The sequence below is a fragment of the Ochotona curzoniae genome, unplaced genomic scaffold, assembly GCF_017591425.1.
Source record: "Ochotona curzoniae isolate NIBS_2020 unplaced genomic scaffold, NIBS_Ocur_1.0 contig_2210, whole genome shotgun sequence".
NCBI classification, from domain to species: domain Eukaryota; kingdom Metazoa; phylum Chordata; class Mammalia; order Lagomorpha; family Ochotonidae; genus Ochotona; species Ochotona curzoniae.
The window spans coordinates 3,788,696-3,806,694 of NW_024465369.1; the positions used below are offsets into that span (position 1 = coordinate 3,788,696).

Genomic DNA, 17,999 nt, shown 5'->3' on the forward strand with positions numbered 1-17,999 from the left:
GCTATACAATGCTAGTGAAATCATTTGGTCTGGCCTTGCCAAGGCAACCACAGGCAGGTCTCATTGCAGACTGATTTTTAAGTTACTAATTTTGTGTCTTGTCTAATGCCATTTATAAAATGCATAGTGGAAAGAACCTAATTCGTTTATTTGTTGTTTAACATCTTCGACTGTGTCCTTGCTTGAAACTAGAGTTCTCTGGAAGAGAGCTCCCGTCTGCTTGCTCATTCTACAAATGCTCATGGCCCCTAGAGCTGGGCTGGGGTTGAGATTGGAACTGGGCACTGGGAGCACAGTCTGGGTCTTTGATATGTGTCCAGTGACTCCACGAATTGGCCCATCGCTACTGCCTCTCGAGATCTGCCTTAGCTGGAAGCTCGAGTTGGGAATCAAGCTCAGGTGCTAGGAGATGGGATGTTGACTTCTTAACTGCTAGGTTAAATCTTGGCTCCAGAGAGAGCAATGTTTAATTGGAGGAGCTTTTTTATCCTGTGTTTTGCAGTGCTAGATATCTAATGAGCTCTCAATACTATTTTCTTTCTGATGGTGTTGAATATGAGGAAGTAATTCCCTTTAATTAAAAGTGTTGATGAGTTGGGTTCTGGTTAGTTGAACTGGAATATGTAAATCAACTTAATTGTGGACCGGCTCTGCCAGATCAACACCTAGCACCTGGTATAGTTTGGTTTGTTTGTTTGATTTTGAAAAATTGCTTCCCCTCCTGAGGTTTCTTTAACATCGTCAATCCCTCAATTCAGCCTGTAACCAGTCCGCATTTTTTTTTCCTTTGGTTGAAAGGATTTTCAGAAGGTTTTTTTTGAAGACTTTAATTGCTGAACTTAATAGGATTGACTTAAATTAATCTGAGTCAGTTGCAGACAATGGAACAATAGGCTGGTACCTCATCACTTGTTTATCTTTTAATAAAAGGAGAAAATTGGGAAGTGTTCCAAACTGAGTCATGGGCAGCAGGAAGGATTAAGTGAGTAAACACTATGGGTTTTGGAGGCACTTGATGGGAATTAGAGAAGCCTCTGCTATCACTCGTAGCCGTTTATTTTCCTAGCATGGCCTACAGCAGTCCAGAGTAAAAATGTCAGCATTCCTGCTCTTGAGAAGCTGATAATCTACTGAGAGAAGACAGACATGTTCATGGTGATGAAGTAACACTGAAGTAAGGGTGGTATACAATTATTTGAGAGAAGCAAGGAAGGTGAGTAGAATTCGTTGGACTGAGACCAAGCCAGGAAAGCTGAAGGGAGAGCTTGGAATGCTGGCCGGTGATGCTGGCTGAGTTGTTTGGGGATGCTATAACAAGCTGCCTGGTATAGTAGTTGATACTCACTGCTTGTTCTGGAGGCTAGGTGGATCCTGGCAGTGGCAGATTTGGGCTCTGGTTCTCAGATGGTGCCTTGTAGCTATGTCTTCACATGATGCAAGGAGCAAGCTGTATTTCTGGAGTGTGTTTTACAAGGGCATTTATTCCAATCATGAGATCTCTGACCATGGGACATAATCACCCCCCGAGGGATGCCCCCTTCGCATCCTAATCTCATCCCTGTTTTTGGAGCACACAAACGTCTTGATCATGGCACATATCCAAAATGCAGCTCTTCATGGACTCATGCTGTATTGTTAAATTACACTTGTTGGATATATCCTCATTTGGATAATTGCCCTCACATTAAGAAAGAAGTTCTTGACTTTGAACACTATGGACAGCTTGGTTCTGCCAATTCTTGGTAGTGCTATTGGTGTCCTGTGCCTCGGAGGATGTTTAGCAATGTCCCTGACTCCTATACCCCAGATGGCCAGCAGCAACATCTCACCTACAGCTAGCTCTTTGTCTTCCCTTATCCTCTACCCAGTATGTTCACCCTTACCAAGGTGACCAGACCTTGCCAAGGGTTCTTTGAAGGGCATGATTGAAGACCATTGCCTTAAAAAAATTCATTTCTGTTACACAGGAAATTACCCCCTGAGGTTCCAGCATCCCTCTGAGGGTATGCTCTTGGCAAGGTATTTCATTTGGCTCCTTGCAGAACACCCCATCACTGATCGCCTGAGCCACCTTAGCAAAGATGTCAAGGAATGCTGAGATTGCCCTGTCCCCAGGGGCTCCTGCCCCTCTTAAATGATTGCTACATGGAAGCAATGCCAACTTTATTGTCCATGAAGCCTTTTTTAAAAGATTGACTTTATTATTTTTTTTTTGAAAGGCAGAGTTACAGAAAGGAGAGAGAGAGACAGAGACAGAGACAGAGGGAGAGAAAGAGAAATCTTCCATCTGCCAATTCACTTTCCAGATGGTCACAATGGCTGGAGCTGAGCTAATCTGAAGCCAGGATCCAGAAGTTTCTTTCAAGTTTCCACCATGGGCTCATAGCCAGGGAGGTGGGTAGGAAGTGGAGTAACTGAGACTCAAATCATGCAAATATGGAATGTCCGTGCTGCAGGTGGAAGCTTATCCTACTGTGCCAGGGTGCTGGCTCCATGAAACCCTTATTTAATATCTGACAGTAAGCTGGGAGAAGGCTATACTTAGTTTGAATATTGAAGCTGATGGGCTAACATCCTACAAGGCTACCCAGAATCATTAATTTAGTATAAACATAATCACAAAAGGGGGCTGGGAAGTCCACTGTAGAGGGAGACAAACTGTCAAGTGGCATTTCAGAAAAACAAAAGCTTTGCAAGACAAAAAAAACCCACCCATATTCTTTCCCAGTTGGAGACTTAAGGTTATTAATAAGTCAGATGTCATTTTTATGCCATTTTGTGCAGCCTGCATATAATTTAAATATTTTAGCTGCTATTATACAACTGGATCCACATTGCTGACCTTCTAAGGTCCTGTTCATAAAGGATGAGGAGAAGGGAACAATCAACTGTTTCATGCAAGGGCTGGCCAGCAGTCTGGGCTTTCCTGCGTTGTCACACAAACTACCACACAGGCGAGCCTTTGGAGCCACTGTGAACATGGCAGACTGGGGACAGAGAGTGATGGGCGGGGGGCAGCCTTTTGGGGTGGGGAGAGTGCCAAAGCTTTCTTCTTTTTGAGAAAGAGCTATCCCACCTTTGTTCTGTGGGAGAATGAAATATCCATTAAGACTTGTGACATCGGGAATTTTGTTTCGGCTCAGTCCCTTTTGTTGTGACTCCACGGCAAAGGAGAGGAATCTGGGGTAGGGAGGTTTGAAGCCAAGAGAAGGAAAAAGAATTCCTTCCAAGGATTTCTTCTATTGTCTCCCTAAGAATAAATATTTATAGAGAAGGTTCAAGTGAAGCCTGTCACAATGGTCACGGCTCTAAGACTAAGCCTTTGAAAGAGTCTTTGTAAAACTATACTTACACTAAGGGTGATCCTATCAACCTTCCCAGGGAAAACCAAGAAACCTCAAGATAATTTCCTATCTGAAATCTAATTGTGTTCTCAAGTGCAATAGGAACACTGCTCTGAATTACCCCAGCTCCATAGACTGCAGCAAAAAATGGACAGCCAAATTGGATTCTAGTTTATGTAATTAAGTTATTTCCCTTCACAGGATCTATAATTTGCCTTGAACAAATGTGATTTGTCTTAGAAAGATAAGGCATTGCAATTTTTCCTCCAAAACAGATTTTCTGTGCCAAAAACAATCACTAAAAGAAGGTCAAATATTGCCTTAATGACACCCTACTTACTATTTGCATGCATGCTTTGAGTGCCTTGTGTTCCCCAAGTGAGGTAGGTATGGTACACTTCAGTAAAGAAATTATCTTGAAATGGAGACTAGAGCTGAAATTTACCCAAGAGCCCACTGCTTGCACAATGGTAGTGTCAATAGCTTTGGTGGTTACCTAGGACTTCAGAGTCTTGTGCAAAAAAAGGCACAATGGAGAGCTTGCTTCAGTGGCCTTTTTTTTCCAGAATCTTTAAGCACCAAGGTTTCTAGTTGCTTAGCAGAACCCCTGAGGAGGTGGTAGTTGTGGCAATACATTAAGAACAAAGGTATTGAGATTTGCATAAAAGATATCACCAGAATGATATTTTGGGCATGGTTAATTTTATGAAGAAAACATTGGTGTATTTTTTTTTTTTAACATTTCAGTTGACTTACAACCAGGTGTTCTGGGGGACAACAGTGGGATGAGTATTAAGAGCAAAAGGTGGATTGACAAATAGAATCCACTTTGTTATCTGCCTGTGTAAAAGTGCAAGTTATGTAACTCCTCTGAACCTCATGCAGTTTGCTTTTTGTGCAAAGGAAAGTGATAATATCTTCAGAAGATTGAGATGAGAAAAAGCAAACAATGGCAGGCATGACACTCATGTGGATTACACAGGAGCTAGCTGTTACACTACTGCATGGCCTTCTTCTTTTCATTAGAAACTGTGCTGGATGGGCATTTCTAACCTTCCACCCAAGTTGAAATGGTTACAGCTTTTGTCATGTTGCATGGTTTGAAATATCAGCTCTGCTACCTACCCAATGCCTTAGACTAAGTCACTTAAACTTAAGCTTTCTGTGTCTCGCTTACCTCCTCTATAGAGTGTAAGGGAATGACAGAAACAGATCTGTCACGGATTTGGGTTGAGTACAATACTCCAAAGAAAATACCTAGGACAGTACCTGGCATGCCAAAAGCACTGCCTATTATTACTTGTATCCACTGCCAACCAAAGGAATGTCAACAGAAATCAGAATGTAAGACAAAGTAATTTTATCATGTTATTTTATTAACAACTTAATACAAGACTGTACATTGTAGGTGCTGAAATCAACCCACTCCTGAAAACTGAAAAACCAGCATTTCTATACCACTGCAGGCTTTGGTTATAAGTGCCATCTTCTACAGAAAAAAATCAGAGTGTAACCAAACAATTTAAGAATAGAAAAAACAAAACCAAGAGAGATGTTCCACAGGAATGAAGAGATTATTTATGCACAAACAGCTGAGGGTCATTTCTAGCTTAACGTGATTCACTACACAGTCTGGAATGTTCAGTTCCCTTTCTACAGTCCTACAACCAGATGCACAGCAACTAACAACTTGGCCACAGGTCCTGCCTAGACGCTCATCAACATGAAACAAAATATTTATATAAATAAGTCAATTAAACCTTACAAAAAAAACTAAAGAAACATAAGACAAAAGTTCAACAGGCAATAAAAACTGTACAGTATCGGTCAGTCTTTTACATCTGAAAAAAAATGTGTAACTTAAAAAAAAGTTCTCTATATATATATGTATATAAAGGTCTTTGACATCAGTGTTAGCTAGAGTGAAAACTTGAAGATTCTGATTCGGTTGAAACAGAAGAATGTCCACCCCGCTTTCCTTTGGAGAGGATCTTGAGGCTGGATCCTCTGCTCACTGAGGTGAGTGCATGCTGAGCGGAAGTTTTAAATTTGGCTCCCAGAAAGGCGTATAGGATGGGATTGAGACAACAGTGGAAAAAGGCCAGGGCCTCAGTGATGGAAATCCATTTGTGCACAGTGTTCTCAAACTCACATCCCTGCTTGATGATTTCAAGGAGAATGAAGGAATCGATGCTGATCCCAATGTAGTAGGGCAACCAGCAGGCAAAGAAGGCCAGGATGAGGATGACCGTGGTCTTGAGGGCCTTGCGCTTCTGATGTCCCTTGGAGTGTGACAGCTTGGAGATGATTATGCAATAACAGGACAGGATGACAATCCCTGGCAGGATAAGGCCGACCATGATGTGTTGAAACTGGAATACAACCAACCACAGGTCACTGGGGTAGAAGCGGTCACAGATGTATTTCCCTTCTACCTCTTTGATGTTGGCAAAAATGAAATCAGGGATAGTCAGCAGGAGAGCTGGGATCCAGACACCAACGTACACCACCTTCTCAGCTAGCAGCTTCCTTGGCCTCTGACTGTTGGTGGCGTGGACGATGGCCAGGTACCGATCCAGACTGATGAAGGCCAGGATGAGGACGCTGCTGTAGAGGTTGACGGTGTAGATGACGTGGACGGCTTGGCACAGGAACTTCCCAAAGTACCAGCTTGCCACAGCGTCCACGGCCCAGAAGGGAAGCGTGATGACAAAGAGGAGGTCAGCCACGGACAGGTGCAACCTGTACTTGTCCGTCATGCTTCTCAGTTTCTTCTGGTAACCCATGACCAGGATGACCAGCCCGTTGCCCACTATGCCAGTCAAGAAGATGATGGAGTAGATGGTGGGCAGGAAGATGCGATTGAAATGGGCATTTTCCTCCCGGAAGCAGGGCTCCTTCATGGAGTCATAGTCCCCTGAGCCCAATTCCTCCGTGTAGTTATCTGAAGTGTAAATCTGCAAAAAGAGGCAAAGGAGGTCACATTGATTTACAAGTTCAGCAAGTATGACCAAAGTTCTGAAGATTGTTCTAATAAGGAGTTTGTAAAAATCCAAATCAGGCTGGCTTTCTTCATGAAATTCTAAAGGACTGGGTTGGGGGGGGTGCGGTTAGGGTACAAGAGAATTATTGTAGGTTCTTGCATCCCTGATTCCCATCCCCCATTCCCCTCCTCACTTCATTATATCTCTCTTTAGTGGAACCAATTACAAGATTCTTTGTGGAGAACAAAAGGGCGCTGAGATTCTGAGACTTTCAAAGTCACATCTTGGCTAACTCTTCCACCCCGCCCACTAGAGGGAGGAAAAAAAGACCTTGAGGAGTGTTAAAAAAAAAAAAGCCTACAAACACAAAGAGGCCACTCCCAGGCGACGTGGGTGTGAGCGTGTGGAGCGGGTTAGAATCCAACTTTGGGGGAGGGGGAGAAGATCTGGGGCTAACTTTTGTTAAGATTTCCCCAGGAGAAGATAGATGGCAGGGAGAGGCGCTGAGGTACCCCAAAGACCCGTAACGTTTTTTCCCACGCCTGTCTAAACCCAAACCAATGCTTTCAGCAACTCGTCGCGTGCAAAGCCCTTAGAGCGACGACCCTTTGGAGCCTTGGGTATTGGGGAACGCGCGTCCGACAAGCACAGGGCACTCTCCTAACCCAAGCGGGCATTCACGGGGGAGACAGCTTCGTGTCTATCATTTGGTGAGTTCAGGAGGTTAGGTAGTGCGGGCATTTTCCTGGGTGGGGAAAGTCACGGGTCCTGCACCCGTGGTCCTCTCCCCAAGTTTCATTTCCTCGCACTCCCTGCAGGCTTCCCAACCCCGCTAGGGACCCATCTAATAGAGTCCGAGGTGGGCAGCCGGAAGGCTCTGGGCAGTGGGTACGCCAAGGACCTGGGTCGCCCATCTCTGGGAAACCACGGCCGTCCTTGTCCACCACGCCCACCACTAGTGTACAACGGTTACAGCAGCTCCGCTGGAACTCCACGACGTGCGAGCGAGAGAGACTGGGCGGCTCCGCCGCGAGGGCTTTGAATTGCGCGCCGCGGGAGGAAACGAAAAGCCTCGGTAGTGAGGGGGTTTCAAAAGGCTTCAGGAAACCACCGACAGTTAAACGCCGCAGTTGGGCTTAGCGAGAGCTAAACCGTCTCCCCGCTTGCACCTGCTGTCTCCGCCGGGGCGACAGAGCAGCCCAGGTGCGGGACCCGACACCCTCGCGCGTCGAGTCCAAGCCGCGCACACTTCTCTGTCAGCGGCTGAGTGGTGACTGCTTATATACATAGCCCGTGGGTCTCTGCACCATCCCTAACCTCAGGATCGACTCGCGGACGTGGGGAAAGCGATTCTCTTCCGACACCCGCCGGGTCTCTCCCTGGATCCCTGGAGCGCTCCGGCAGCTCCGGGCTGCCTCCCAGCTGCTGCCACCACTCAGACTGCCCGGAAAATTGGTGCAGCGGGTCCGTCTTCCTTTCCCGCCCTTCTCCCCGCAGTGCCCGGGCACTGGCACAGCTCCGCCTAGAGTTTAGCAAACAAATGCCCATTGACAAGAACAGCTCCCCAGATCCTTTGCCCGAAGTTAACCAGGAGGGCAACCTCATCTGGGAACTCAGTCCAGGCACGCCCCTTTATCACCCCCTAAATTCGGATAACATTAACTGGCCCGGAGAAACCCTGGCTGTGCAAAGGGGAGACCAATGTAGTGATGCACGCCCCTACGGTGCACTTGTGCACGGAATGCTCCTGTGTTTGCAAACAGCTCGCAAGTCGGAGCGCGCCCCAGGACCCAGGGAGAGTACCACACACGCAGCCATCCCAAAGCTCGTTTCTAGTTTTTCCTTACAGAGAAGAAATATGCTAAGTCTTATTCTCACACAGCTAAGATCATGAGAACTTTCCGTTTCCCTCCTTTGAAGGCACCGGTACCCTCAATGTGCTGGTCGCTTGTGCCCACTCGAAAAGTGCCCTCAAAGTTCACGCGTGTGCACGTTTAGGAAAGAGCAGGTTGAAAATGAACTTACACTGATCCCTTCCATGGTGACTGCTCGCTGTCCAGCCGCGGTGGCTACTGGAGCCCCCTCAAGTCTTCGAGATCACTTTGCTACCTGCTGCCACAGCCAACACTGAAGTTTCTGGTCGAAGCTGGACTTTTATAAAAACACGCTCCCAGAGCAGCGCATGCGCAGCGAGGGTGGGCGGGCGGGGCCGGGAGGGGAGGGGACGGGAAAGGCGGGGTGGTGGTGGAGGGAAGAAAAAAGGCCTGGAGAGTCAGAGGGGGCTGGGGCGGGGAGGGGATGCATCTGAGAATCCACTGACCCAGGACCCTTCTCGGACGGTCGCGTCCTGGGGCCCCGGGCCGGATGGGGACATCGCGGGGACGTTCTGCGAACTTGGGGGAAAAGCATGATGCCCCTGGGGCAAGGCGGGAGGCACGGTTGGGATCGTGTCCCGCCGTGAAGCATACGTCGTCACCCGCGAGGGTTGATTTTCAGACCTGGAAAGGCTTATACCTGGAGACCCCCGGCCACCCTCAGACCCTGAGCAGGATGGACAGTGGGCGTTGCGGGAGTGACCCCGCCAGCAGGCGGCAATATTGGAAATGGGGCCCGAGCTCCTGAGTCCGTTTCCCGCTTTTGGAGCAGTAGGTAGAGTAGCCTGCGGTCGGAGCATAGTTCTGTGTTGCCGGACTTGCACGCTTGCGGTCCGAACAGCAGAGAAGCTGGGGTTTGGCATCATTTACCGAGGCTGTGATGGAGAAAGCCATAGCCACCGATTCCTTGAATAATACTTTAAAATGATAAAAGCGTGTGTCGGGGTAAGAAAAATGGGGAGTCTATGGACTTTTTCAACACAGAATCACTTTTTGATAACGTAGTCACTCGTTATTCTCACAACCCTCGAGGGTCTTTAAGTCCACCGTCACCTCCCGAGATCCGCCTGTGAGCCGCGCACGGTCGCGGGGAGACAGCCAGGGCATGGCCGTGCATGCTGAGGTCGGGACTTGAACCCCCAGACGCACCCCCGTCCCGTATCCTCACCTCCCGCGTCTTCCACCCTTCTATGCGGAGGACAAGCGTGAGAACTGAGGCAAAAAGAGCTGGACCGGGCGGAGAGGAGGACTGAATGGGTAAAGCCTCTCCAGATGAGATGGGGTGTGCAGCGGGCGCCCAGACCGTGCGTCCCTGCCCCGCGCCACTTCGCGCGGGCGGCGAGCCTGGGTGGGGCGGGGATCCAGGGAGAGGCGGGGCCGAGAAAGTGTGCAACCGCAGGCGGGTGGCCACAAAAGCGGTGGCTGAGACCGAGGTGGGAGAGTGCTTGCACCGGCTCAGACTCCAGACGCCCTCCACCCGGGTGGGTCCCAGGGAGGGAGATTGTCCAGACGGGACCATAAACACTGCCCCCTAATTGATGCACAGATAAAAAACTTGCAGCTTTGGAGGTGTTCCAGAGGCCGCGCGCAGGCTCGGGAACCTGTTCTGTGAACAGCGCGGTTTTCTTCTTTCGTAGGGGCCCCTTCTCAGTATGTCCCTGACGGTCCTCGGGGAACTCTGCACTTTCGCCCGTTACAGGAAAGCTGATACGGCCGTCTGGAGTAGGGATATGGGAGGGGGCCCTCTCCAAAGCAACCGGATTAGGACACGCAATGACGAGGACTAGAGAAAGTTGATCAGAAAGTTTTACATTACGCAGAATTTTCCAGAAATTTGTGAGAAATGCTGTTATTTCATCCAATCCTTAACTAGCATAAACTAGGTGAGGGCTCCAATTTCAGACCGGTTGCTTGACTTGCCTATCTGACGCCTGACCAACTGGCAGAAGTCGGTTTTATCCTAAATGCCAGCTGCGTTTCTACCTCAGAACTCCTCCGCGTTCACCAGGCTGGCGTCTGAGGGGTGGAATCTGTTAAAGCTGCTCCGCAAGAGATAAAGTTGCAATAAAATTATTTGCATAATAAGTATTTGTTGATTGTTGGCAGACAAAAGAAAGCCCCTTTGTTTATCTGAAGACTCCTTTTAGGTCCTTTTAGGTGTATCTGCTAGGAGGAAACCAGTAATTAAAAGAACAATGAAATGCTATTTGTCGTCTATCAAATTAGCTAAAACCATTTTTTCCCCAAAGATAATATTTGGTTTCCGGATTTGTAAAGACCAGCTGTCTCTCACTTGTCACTTATGGGAATGTGAGTTGAGACAGCCTAGCTGGCATTTTTTTTTTTTTTTTGGTATACAGTTAGGGCCCTTAAAGCAGTAATTTCACCTATAAGAAACTTATCCTAAGGAAACAGGACTTAGTGGTGTAAAGATACTTGTGTAACCATTATTTCTGACAGTGAAATATCTGCATAGCTCTAAATGTCTGGTTAGTGGAATAGTTGAAAATATTTTTGTGCATCCATATTTGGACATTGCAAGTAGTGTTTTTGAAAAAAATTTAATGATGCAGGAAAATAGTTAGGGAACATTAACTGCAAGAAGTGGCATTCAAAACTGTGTGTATCACAGGTTGAAATATACACTAAGACAAAGATGGGGAGGAAAACCAATACTTATTTTATAGGGATTTTCACTGGGAGGTGGAATTATATCTGTAATTTTTTTCCTGGTGTTTCCCTGTGCTTTCCAAATAGTTCATAAAAGACATGAAACATTTTTCATGTTCAGGAAAAACAGCAATAAGTTTTATGACAAAATAAGGAGCTAGAATGTCTTTCTTCTCATATTTTTTCACTTCCTGAAGTATCCACTTAGATATTGTCATTGGATGTGATGACTTTTTCCCTAAGTTTTTTTGCTCTCCTTTGATGAGTTCTTTTTATTTTCTCCTGAGGTAATCCTACCTAATTTCTTTGTTCTTCTTCTTTTTTTAATGGCATATTTTTTTTAATAAACACTTTTTTTTTAAAAGATTTATTTATTTATTGGAAAGGCAGATATATAGAGAGGAGGAGACACAGAGAGGAAGATTCTCCGTCCGATGATCCACCCCCCAAGTGAGTGCAATGGCTGATGCTATGCTGATCCGAAGCCAGGATCCAGGAACCTCCTCTGGATATCCCACACGGGTGCAGGATCCCAAAGCTTTGGGCCGTCCTCAACTGCTTTCCCAGGCCACAAGCAGGGAGCTAGATGGGAAGTGGAGCTTCCAGGGCGAGAAATGGTGCCCACATGGGATCCTGGCTCGTTCAAGGTGAGGACTTTAGCTGCTAGGCCATGCTGCCGGGCCTTTTGATGACATACTTTACAAAAGGAATAGTGGTAGGCATTTGGTGCAGCTGTTAAGATGCTGTTTGGACACCACATCCCGTATCTGGAGTGCCTGCGTTCGAGTCCCAGTCTCTGCCTCCAGCTTCCTGCTACTGTGTGTGTGTCCTGAGAAGCAGCCCTCTGGAGACTGCTGGGATGGCTCAACTAGGTGGGGGCCCTGCCACCCAGGCAAAAGACTTCCTTTCAATTCCTGACTCCTAGGCATATGGGAAGTTACTGACCATCTGTCTTGCAAACATATAAAACAATGAGAAAAATATAAAAACTCATTTCTTGAGTGTGTGTGTGTGTTATATGTGCTGCTGATTTTTGATGATCTCTAGAATCCCCTCTAGAAGGCAGTTGTAGGTGTTTTCACCCCTTTCCGCAGGGTAAGAGAGCCAAGTTTGGAGAGAATGAGCAACTGCCTGCGATCACTTGGAGGACCTGCGCTCAGTCTATCTGGCTCCAAAGCCCAGGCTTTCCCCACTACATCCCAATGTCGCCTTTCTCTGTCACCCTCTGGAAGCTCTCTTCTATTGGAAGGTCATGTGGCATTTACTTACAGGCTGCTTTGAATGGTATCTCTTGTGATGCCATTATACTTTCAAATGCGTGTATGTCTTTACCTCTCTTCCCCAAATATTCTAGGAGCTTTAAAGTGAATGCTTTATCCAACTAGTCCATGGCTGAACAAATGACAACCCCCCACCCAAAGCCTTCATTGAACCTTTATTTAAAGAATTAATGACTTCCTTGTGTGGCTGTAGCAACTGAGCCAGGGTTAGGAGTTGTCGAGACTTTGACAGGGTCTGCAGGTTTCCAGATTGGCTGCTCTCCCAGGGAATCACTAACCTTGGCTGCAGTTTGGAGGGAAGACATACGAATCCGGGGACACAGTGGCAAGCATCCTGCCATATCCTGTTGCTTGCTGTACAGTTGAAGGATTTGGATGTGAGCTCGTGTGCCTGCTTGCACAACAGAAAGCTGTACTGTGTCCCCAAATAGACTGTAAGTCAGTCAGGGCACCAGACCTCTTGTGGGGATAGAAAGCAGGACAGTAGTGACCTTAAGAATGCATGGGACCCTCATTGCTTACCCTTTTCCCCTCCCTTAAAAAATTGAAGAAAGTGGAAAGAGCACAAGCTTCTTTGAGTGCTAGACGGCACTCAAAGGGACAAAGCTAATGTTTTCCCAAGTGATTACAAAGAAAAGGAGACTATTTTCCAAGGACCAGGGTAATTCTAGCCCCAGGTTGCAAATCTCCAAGACACAAGGCTATCAAATGTCCCCCCAGGCTTATGTCAGGTGGAAGAAGTGGGGCCCTGCCTCACCACACCCAGCCCATTCCTTCTTCCCGAGGTCCTTCTTGTGAAATATGATTTTGGAGAGTAAACCCAAGCCTTCTAATCTCGCAGTTCCATATCAAGTTAGGAAAATTATTACTGGTTCTCTGGGAGCCATTTTAACTTTTAAAGTCATTCAGATCTTCAATTGCCAAAAGGCTTGCCTTCACCAAAATGAGAAGGTTAGTGATTTTCCACAAAGCTTTATAGCGAGCAGGACAAGACAACAAAATTTGCCCTGCGAAGAGAAAAAAACTACCCTGGTAAACAAATACAGGCAAATTAGAATCACCCTGGTAAGTCATTGTAACAAAGGGGCCACTTCATTAGCGGGCAGTGATCATTGCTTGACTAATCCCACTGCAAGGAGAATGGATGGTTAAAGTTTGCTGTGCTTCCACGGCAGGTGCTGTGTGGCTTTGCAGGAAGAGCAACAAACAGACTCAGTCCTGTTGCCTCAAAAATTGTGGTGTTAAGCTGGAAGAAGGGCATGACTGATTTCAAGGAAATAACTAACTGAGCAAGTCCTGTTCTCCATGGAAAGACTTGTCATTGCTTTTCTCAAACCAGTAATTTATCGGTGGTGACCTCAAGCAGCTATAGAACAAGAGGTGATGCCTAGAGCTCTCTTGGCAGTCGATATTTGGAGAGAACTGTGCATCCCATGGCAGAGTCACACTGTTCTCAGAAATGTGGCTATCTGATCACCCATCTACACGGCCTTGGGCATACTGTTAGCAGAAGTGATGTGGGTAAGGGTGTTCGTATGTTTCCTCCATGCACAAACATAGAGTTTTTTTGAGTACTGAACACAAATAAGGTGCACAAGGTGCTGAAGTACATTTAACAGATGAGAAAGTAAACACACACACATACAAAGATGTGTGAATCTGGAGTACCCCACACAGAGAAATATGGGCATGAGTGGGCAATGGGCCAGAAGATTTGCCTGAAAGGAAAAAAGGTGGAGAAGGGGGAGACAGAGTCCCCATCCCCCCAGTGTTAGTCTCCTTTATGAGGTCAGGCAGTGCCTCCCAGGGTGATGCCTTACAGCACCTCCACAAGTTCTACCGGGCACTCAATACTTGTATATTCATGGCATCTTCTTCTTAGGTCCCAGATGAAGAAGATGCATCTTGGCAAAGGAGGCATTTTGATAGAAGGGTAGGAGTATAGGCTTACACATGGGGCTGTGAATTCCAGCTCTGCAATCTTAAATGAACTTCCTACCTATTTATTCTGCATCAGAAGATAGAGTTGGAATTATTTGTATAAGATGATTCCTGTGGTGTTTTGCTTAAGGAGATTTCTCAATCTTAAGGCTTGATTATGCCATTGGGGCTACCTGCAGGTCTAACATACGAGTGTAAAAACCTTTACATATTGTAATAGAATGAGGCAATAGCGAGTTGGGTAGGGATTGTACAGAACAGCAGAGTGTGTTCCTTTTTTTTTTTTTTTTAAAGATTTTTATTTATTTATTGGAAAGTCAGATATACAGAGAGGAGAAGAAACAGAGAGGAAGATCTTCTGTCCGATGATTCACTCCCCAAGTGAACGCAACGGCCGATGCTATGCTAATCCGAAGCCAGGATCCCGGAACTACTTCTGGGTCTCCCACACGGGTGCAGGGTCCCAAGGCTTTGGGCCATCCTTGACTGCTTTCCCAGGGCACAGGCAGGGAGCTGGATGGGAAGTGAAGCAGCCGGGATTAGAACCAGCGCTCATATGGGATCCTAGGGCATTCAAGGCGAGGACTTTAGCTGCTAAGCCACGCCACCGGGCCCAGCAGAGTGTGTTCCTTGCCCCCAAGTCAGCAACCATGGGCCTGTGGTGGGGCACAGATTAAGCTGGCTGCCTGAGATGTAGGCATCTCACACTGTAATGCCACTTTGAAGCTTTGGCAGCTCTGCTTCTGATCCATCTCCCTGATAATGCACTTGGGAAGGGGGCAGAAGATGACCCAAGTACTTGGGTCCCTGCCATCCACGTGGGAGATCGACCGTTGGGGTCATTTAGGGGAAATAAGCCAGCAGATAAAAGATCTCTTTGTGCTAGGCTCTATCACCTGTCTTAAAGCAAAACAAAATCAATAAATCGGCTGTTATCTTTCACTGCCCTATGCAGGAATTTGGGTCATACCTTTCCACTTTCTTAAGATAAGTTGGAAGTCCTAATTTTTAAGTATGAAGTCTTCTAACTAAATCCTGTTGGCTCAATACACCACACGCATATGCAATTCTATAAGCAAAAGGATGAATATTTATATCATGGAAATCAACAAAACAGGACAAATCAAGGTGTCTCCTTTTTAAAAGGGATTTATTTTATTTATTTATTTTTTATTTAAAAGGCAGAGTGACAAAGAGATAAGAAGTACAGAGAGATAGGTCCTTTATCTGCTAGTTCACTCCCCAAATGGCTGCAATGGCCATAGCTGGGTTGGCCCAAATCCAGGAACCAGGTGCTTTTCTCGGGTCTCCCACATGAATGCTGGGCATAGAGTAGTTGAGTCATCTGCTGCTTTCTGAAGGAACCTGGATCAGAAGTGGAACAGCCAGGACTTGAACCAGTGTCCATATGGGATGCTGCTACTGCAGGTAGAAGCTTAATGTGTAATGCCGCAGTGTTAGCTCCAAAGCTTATTTCCTGACAATACATGGTATGCCAGTCCAAATCCTGGGCAAGCCTATCTCTTAAATTTATTTATGTTTTATTGTAACGTAGTCAATTGTAACATTTGTAGACTATTGGGAAGATTAAATATGATATGCATGTACAATCTTTATTGTCACGTGGGGCACATAGTCACTGCTCAACAAACAATCTATTATTAGTTTAGGTTTTTATCGCAGCTGCTGAAATGTCTCGCTCTTTTTTTTTTCCAGTGGAAAGTTTTGATTAACTGGGCAAGTGTCTTTCTCCACCATTACCCACAGAAGTGAGCTAAAGGAAAATAGAGCCTTAAATAAAGTGTGAAATGTTCTTAATTCTAATTATGGACCAGAAGAGACATGTGTGGGATGAGGGAAGGAAGAAGAAGTAATAAAGAGCTTCTCATGTGTGTCTTTAAAGTCCCTCCTGTAGATACCGAGTCTTGGGTTCGGGATGGGAAGGGGTCTTTCAAGACATTTGGTCCAGTTTTCCAGCCTCTGGAAGGATCTCCTTGTGTACCACCATGCAGATGATCCTGTCTCTAAACTCTCTCAGGAATGGGCAATCCATTCCTCAGAAAGAAGCTCACTCCACTGCTGGGCAATGCCCAACACCACGGAGCCCTTCCTTTCTTCTAGGCAGCTGTCTCTCCCGTTCTAGTCATTGGATTTAATTGAGCCAGAGATTGACTGGATGAGACCCCAGGAAAGGGATCCCAGAAAGAAAGCTGCCAACCCTTCTGAGGCTAAAGCAAAACTTGCTCTTTCCAAGCCACTTACTTCTGCAGCTGTGGGAGTGAGTCTAATGAGAGGGCTCTTTGTTTCATGAGCAAGTTGGGGAGAGGAATAATGCCAGGTTAGAATTTCTTTTCATAAAGGAAATTATCTCCAAACATGGAAGATCTAGGGATTAAGTGACTCAAAAGACTTACTGCCAGACTTTGTAGGGCCTCCTGAGATTTTTGGATGTACTTGGGTTGGAGACAAAGTATAGGAAAACAGTAGCTTCAGAAAGAGATGATAAAGAGTGTGATTAACCCATCTCTGCCTCGGCTTGCATTAGATGAAACCGCATTAAAATGAATACTTAAAAAATTATCTGAAGGCATGTGTCTAAATGGATTTCTCTGTAGATTCTGATAATGGAGGCTCTGAGAAACTGTCATCATCCAGCGGCCCTCCCCACCCTCCTTTGCCTAACAAAAGTCTGCAGGTTTTTCCTGACATCTCTGTAAGTTGGATGTTCTGGATTGGAGCATTTCTTTTTTTTTTTTTTTTTTAAGATTTATTTATTTTTATTGGAAAGGTAGACATAGAGAGGAGAAGAGACAGAGAGGAAGATCTGTCCGATGATTCACTTCCCAAGCAGCCACAATGGCTGGAGTTGAGCCAATCCGAAGCCAGGTCTCCCACACGGGTGCAGGGTCCCAAGGCTTTGGGCCGTCCTCCACTGCTTTCCTAGGCCACAAGCAGGGAGCTAGATGGGAAGTGGAACTGCTGGGATTAGAACCGACGTCCATATGGACTCCTGGCACCTTCAAGGTGAGGACTTAAACCACTACGCTATCACACCGGGCCTGGAGCATTTCTTTTTCAATATAGAAAACAGAACCATCAAATTGTCAGTATCACTTAAAGGCACCAAAGATACAGGCTTCAGGTTTTCTTTTTTCTCTCCTATATGTTTATTTCAAAGGCTAAGTGACAGAGAGAGGCAGAGAGAGAATGAAAGAGATCTTCCACTCGCTCTTCACTCCCCAGATGGCTGCAAAGGCTAGGGCTGGACCAGATCAAAGCCAGGGCCTCTATCTGGTTCTCCTGCATGGGTGGCAGGGACCCAAGAACTCCAACAGATGCTCCAGTATGGAATGCTGGCGTCACAGTTGGTGGCTTATTTCATAGCACCACAACACTTCCCTAGGTGTTTCAGCTTTTCTTCCTTCTTCCTCTCTTCACTCCCCCTTTCCCATTCACTTTTCTGTGGTTAACCTATTGGGGTATGATCACCTGAGCTGTGTTTGCTGCAGTCTAGCCTGCTATGTGTCACCCTCCTTAGCCACGCTTGCCTTTGAGAACTGAGGTAGGTCAGCTCACAGAGAAAGAGAGCTTGGAGGGTTCTGAGTCTGTCCTGTAATCTCCTTGTGGCTTGGAAACTGGCTCACTCGTAGGATGGTTTTATTGCTTGTTTGGGAACAGTGGCAATGAATGACCTCTGCAGAGACATCACGAATGGACGACTTGGTTTAGTCCTTTCTGCAAGCAGGTCTCCATTTGGACATTCAGATTGTGGAGAGCTTCATTTCCTACAATAAGTTGGGAGGGCATTCCAGCTCCGGCACCCAGTACCCTGTGTCTTCATAAACCGATTTAGGATAGGTGCCTTGAGACTGAGACTCTTGTTCTTAACTAGATATGTGTTCACAT

The 17,999-nt window shown here is 46.3% G+C and overlaps 1 protein-coding gene and 1 long non-coding RNA gene across 2 annotated transcripts in view; one reads left to right on the top strand and one right to left on the bottom strand.

The window, feature by feature from the left end:
* The window catches only part of LOC121150575, a 183,965-nt gene that overhangs the window by 92,594 nt on the left and 73,372 nt on the right, over positions 1-17,999 (top strand). The window lies entirely within an intron of this gene.
* CXCR4 (C-X-C motif chemokine receptor 4) lies at positions 4,700-8,460 on the bottom strand. Its single transcript, XM_040971515.1, has 2 exons — positions 8,354-8,460; positions 4,700-6,301 (listed from the first exon to the last, which is right to left on the bottom strand). Exons 1-2 carry the CDS (start codon positions 8,366-8,368, stop codon positions 5,258-5,260), a joined length of 1,059 nt encoding a protein of 352 aa, XP_040827449.1. The 5' UTR covers positions 8,369-8,460; the 3' UTR covers positions 4,700-5,257.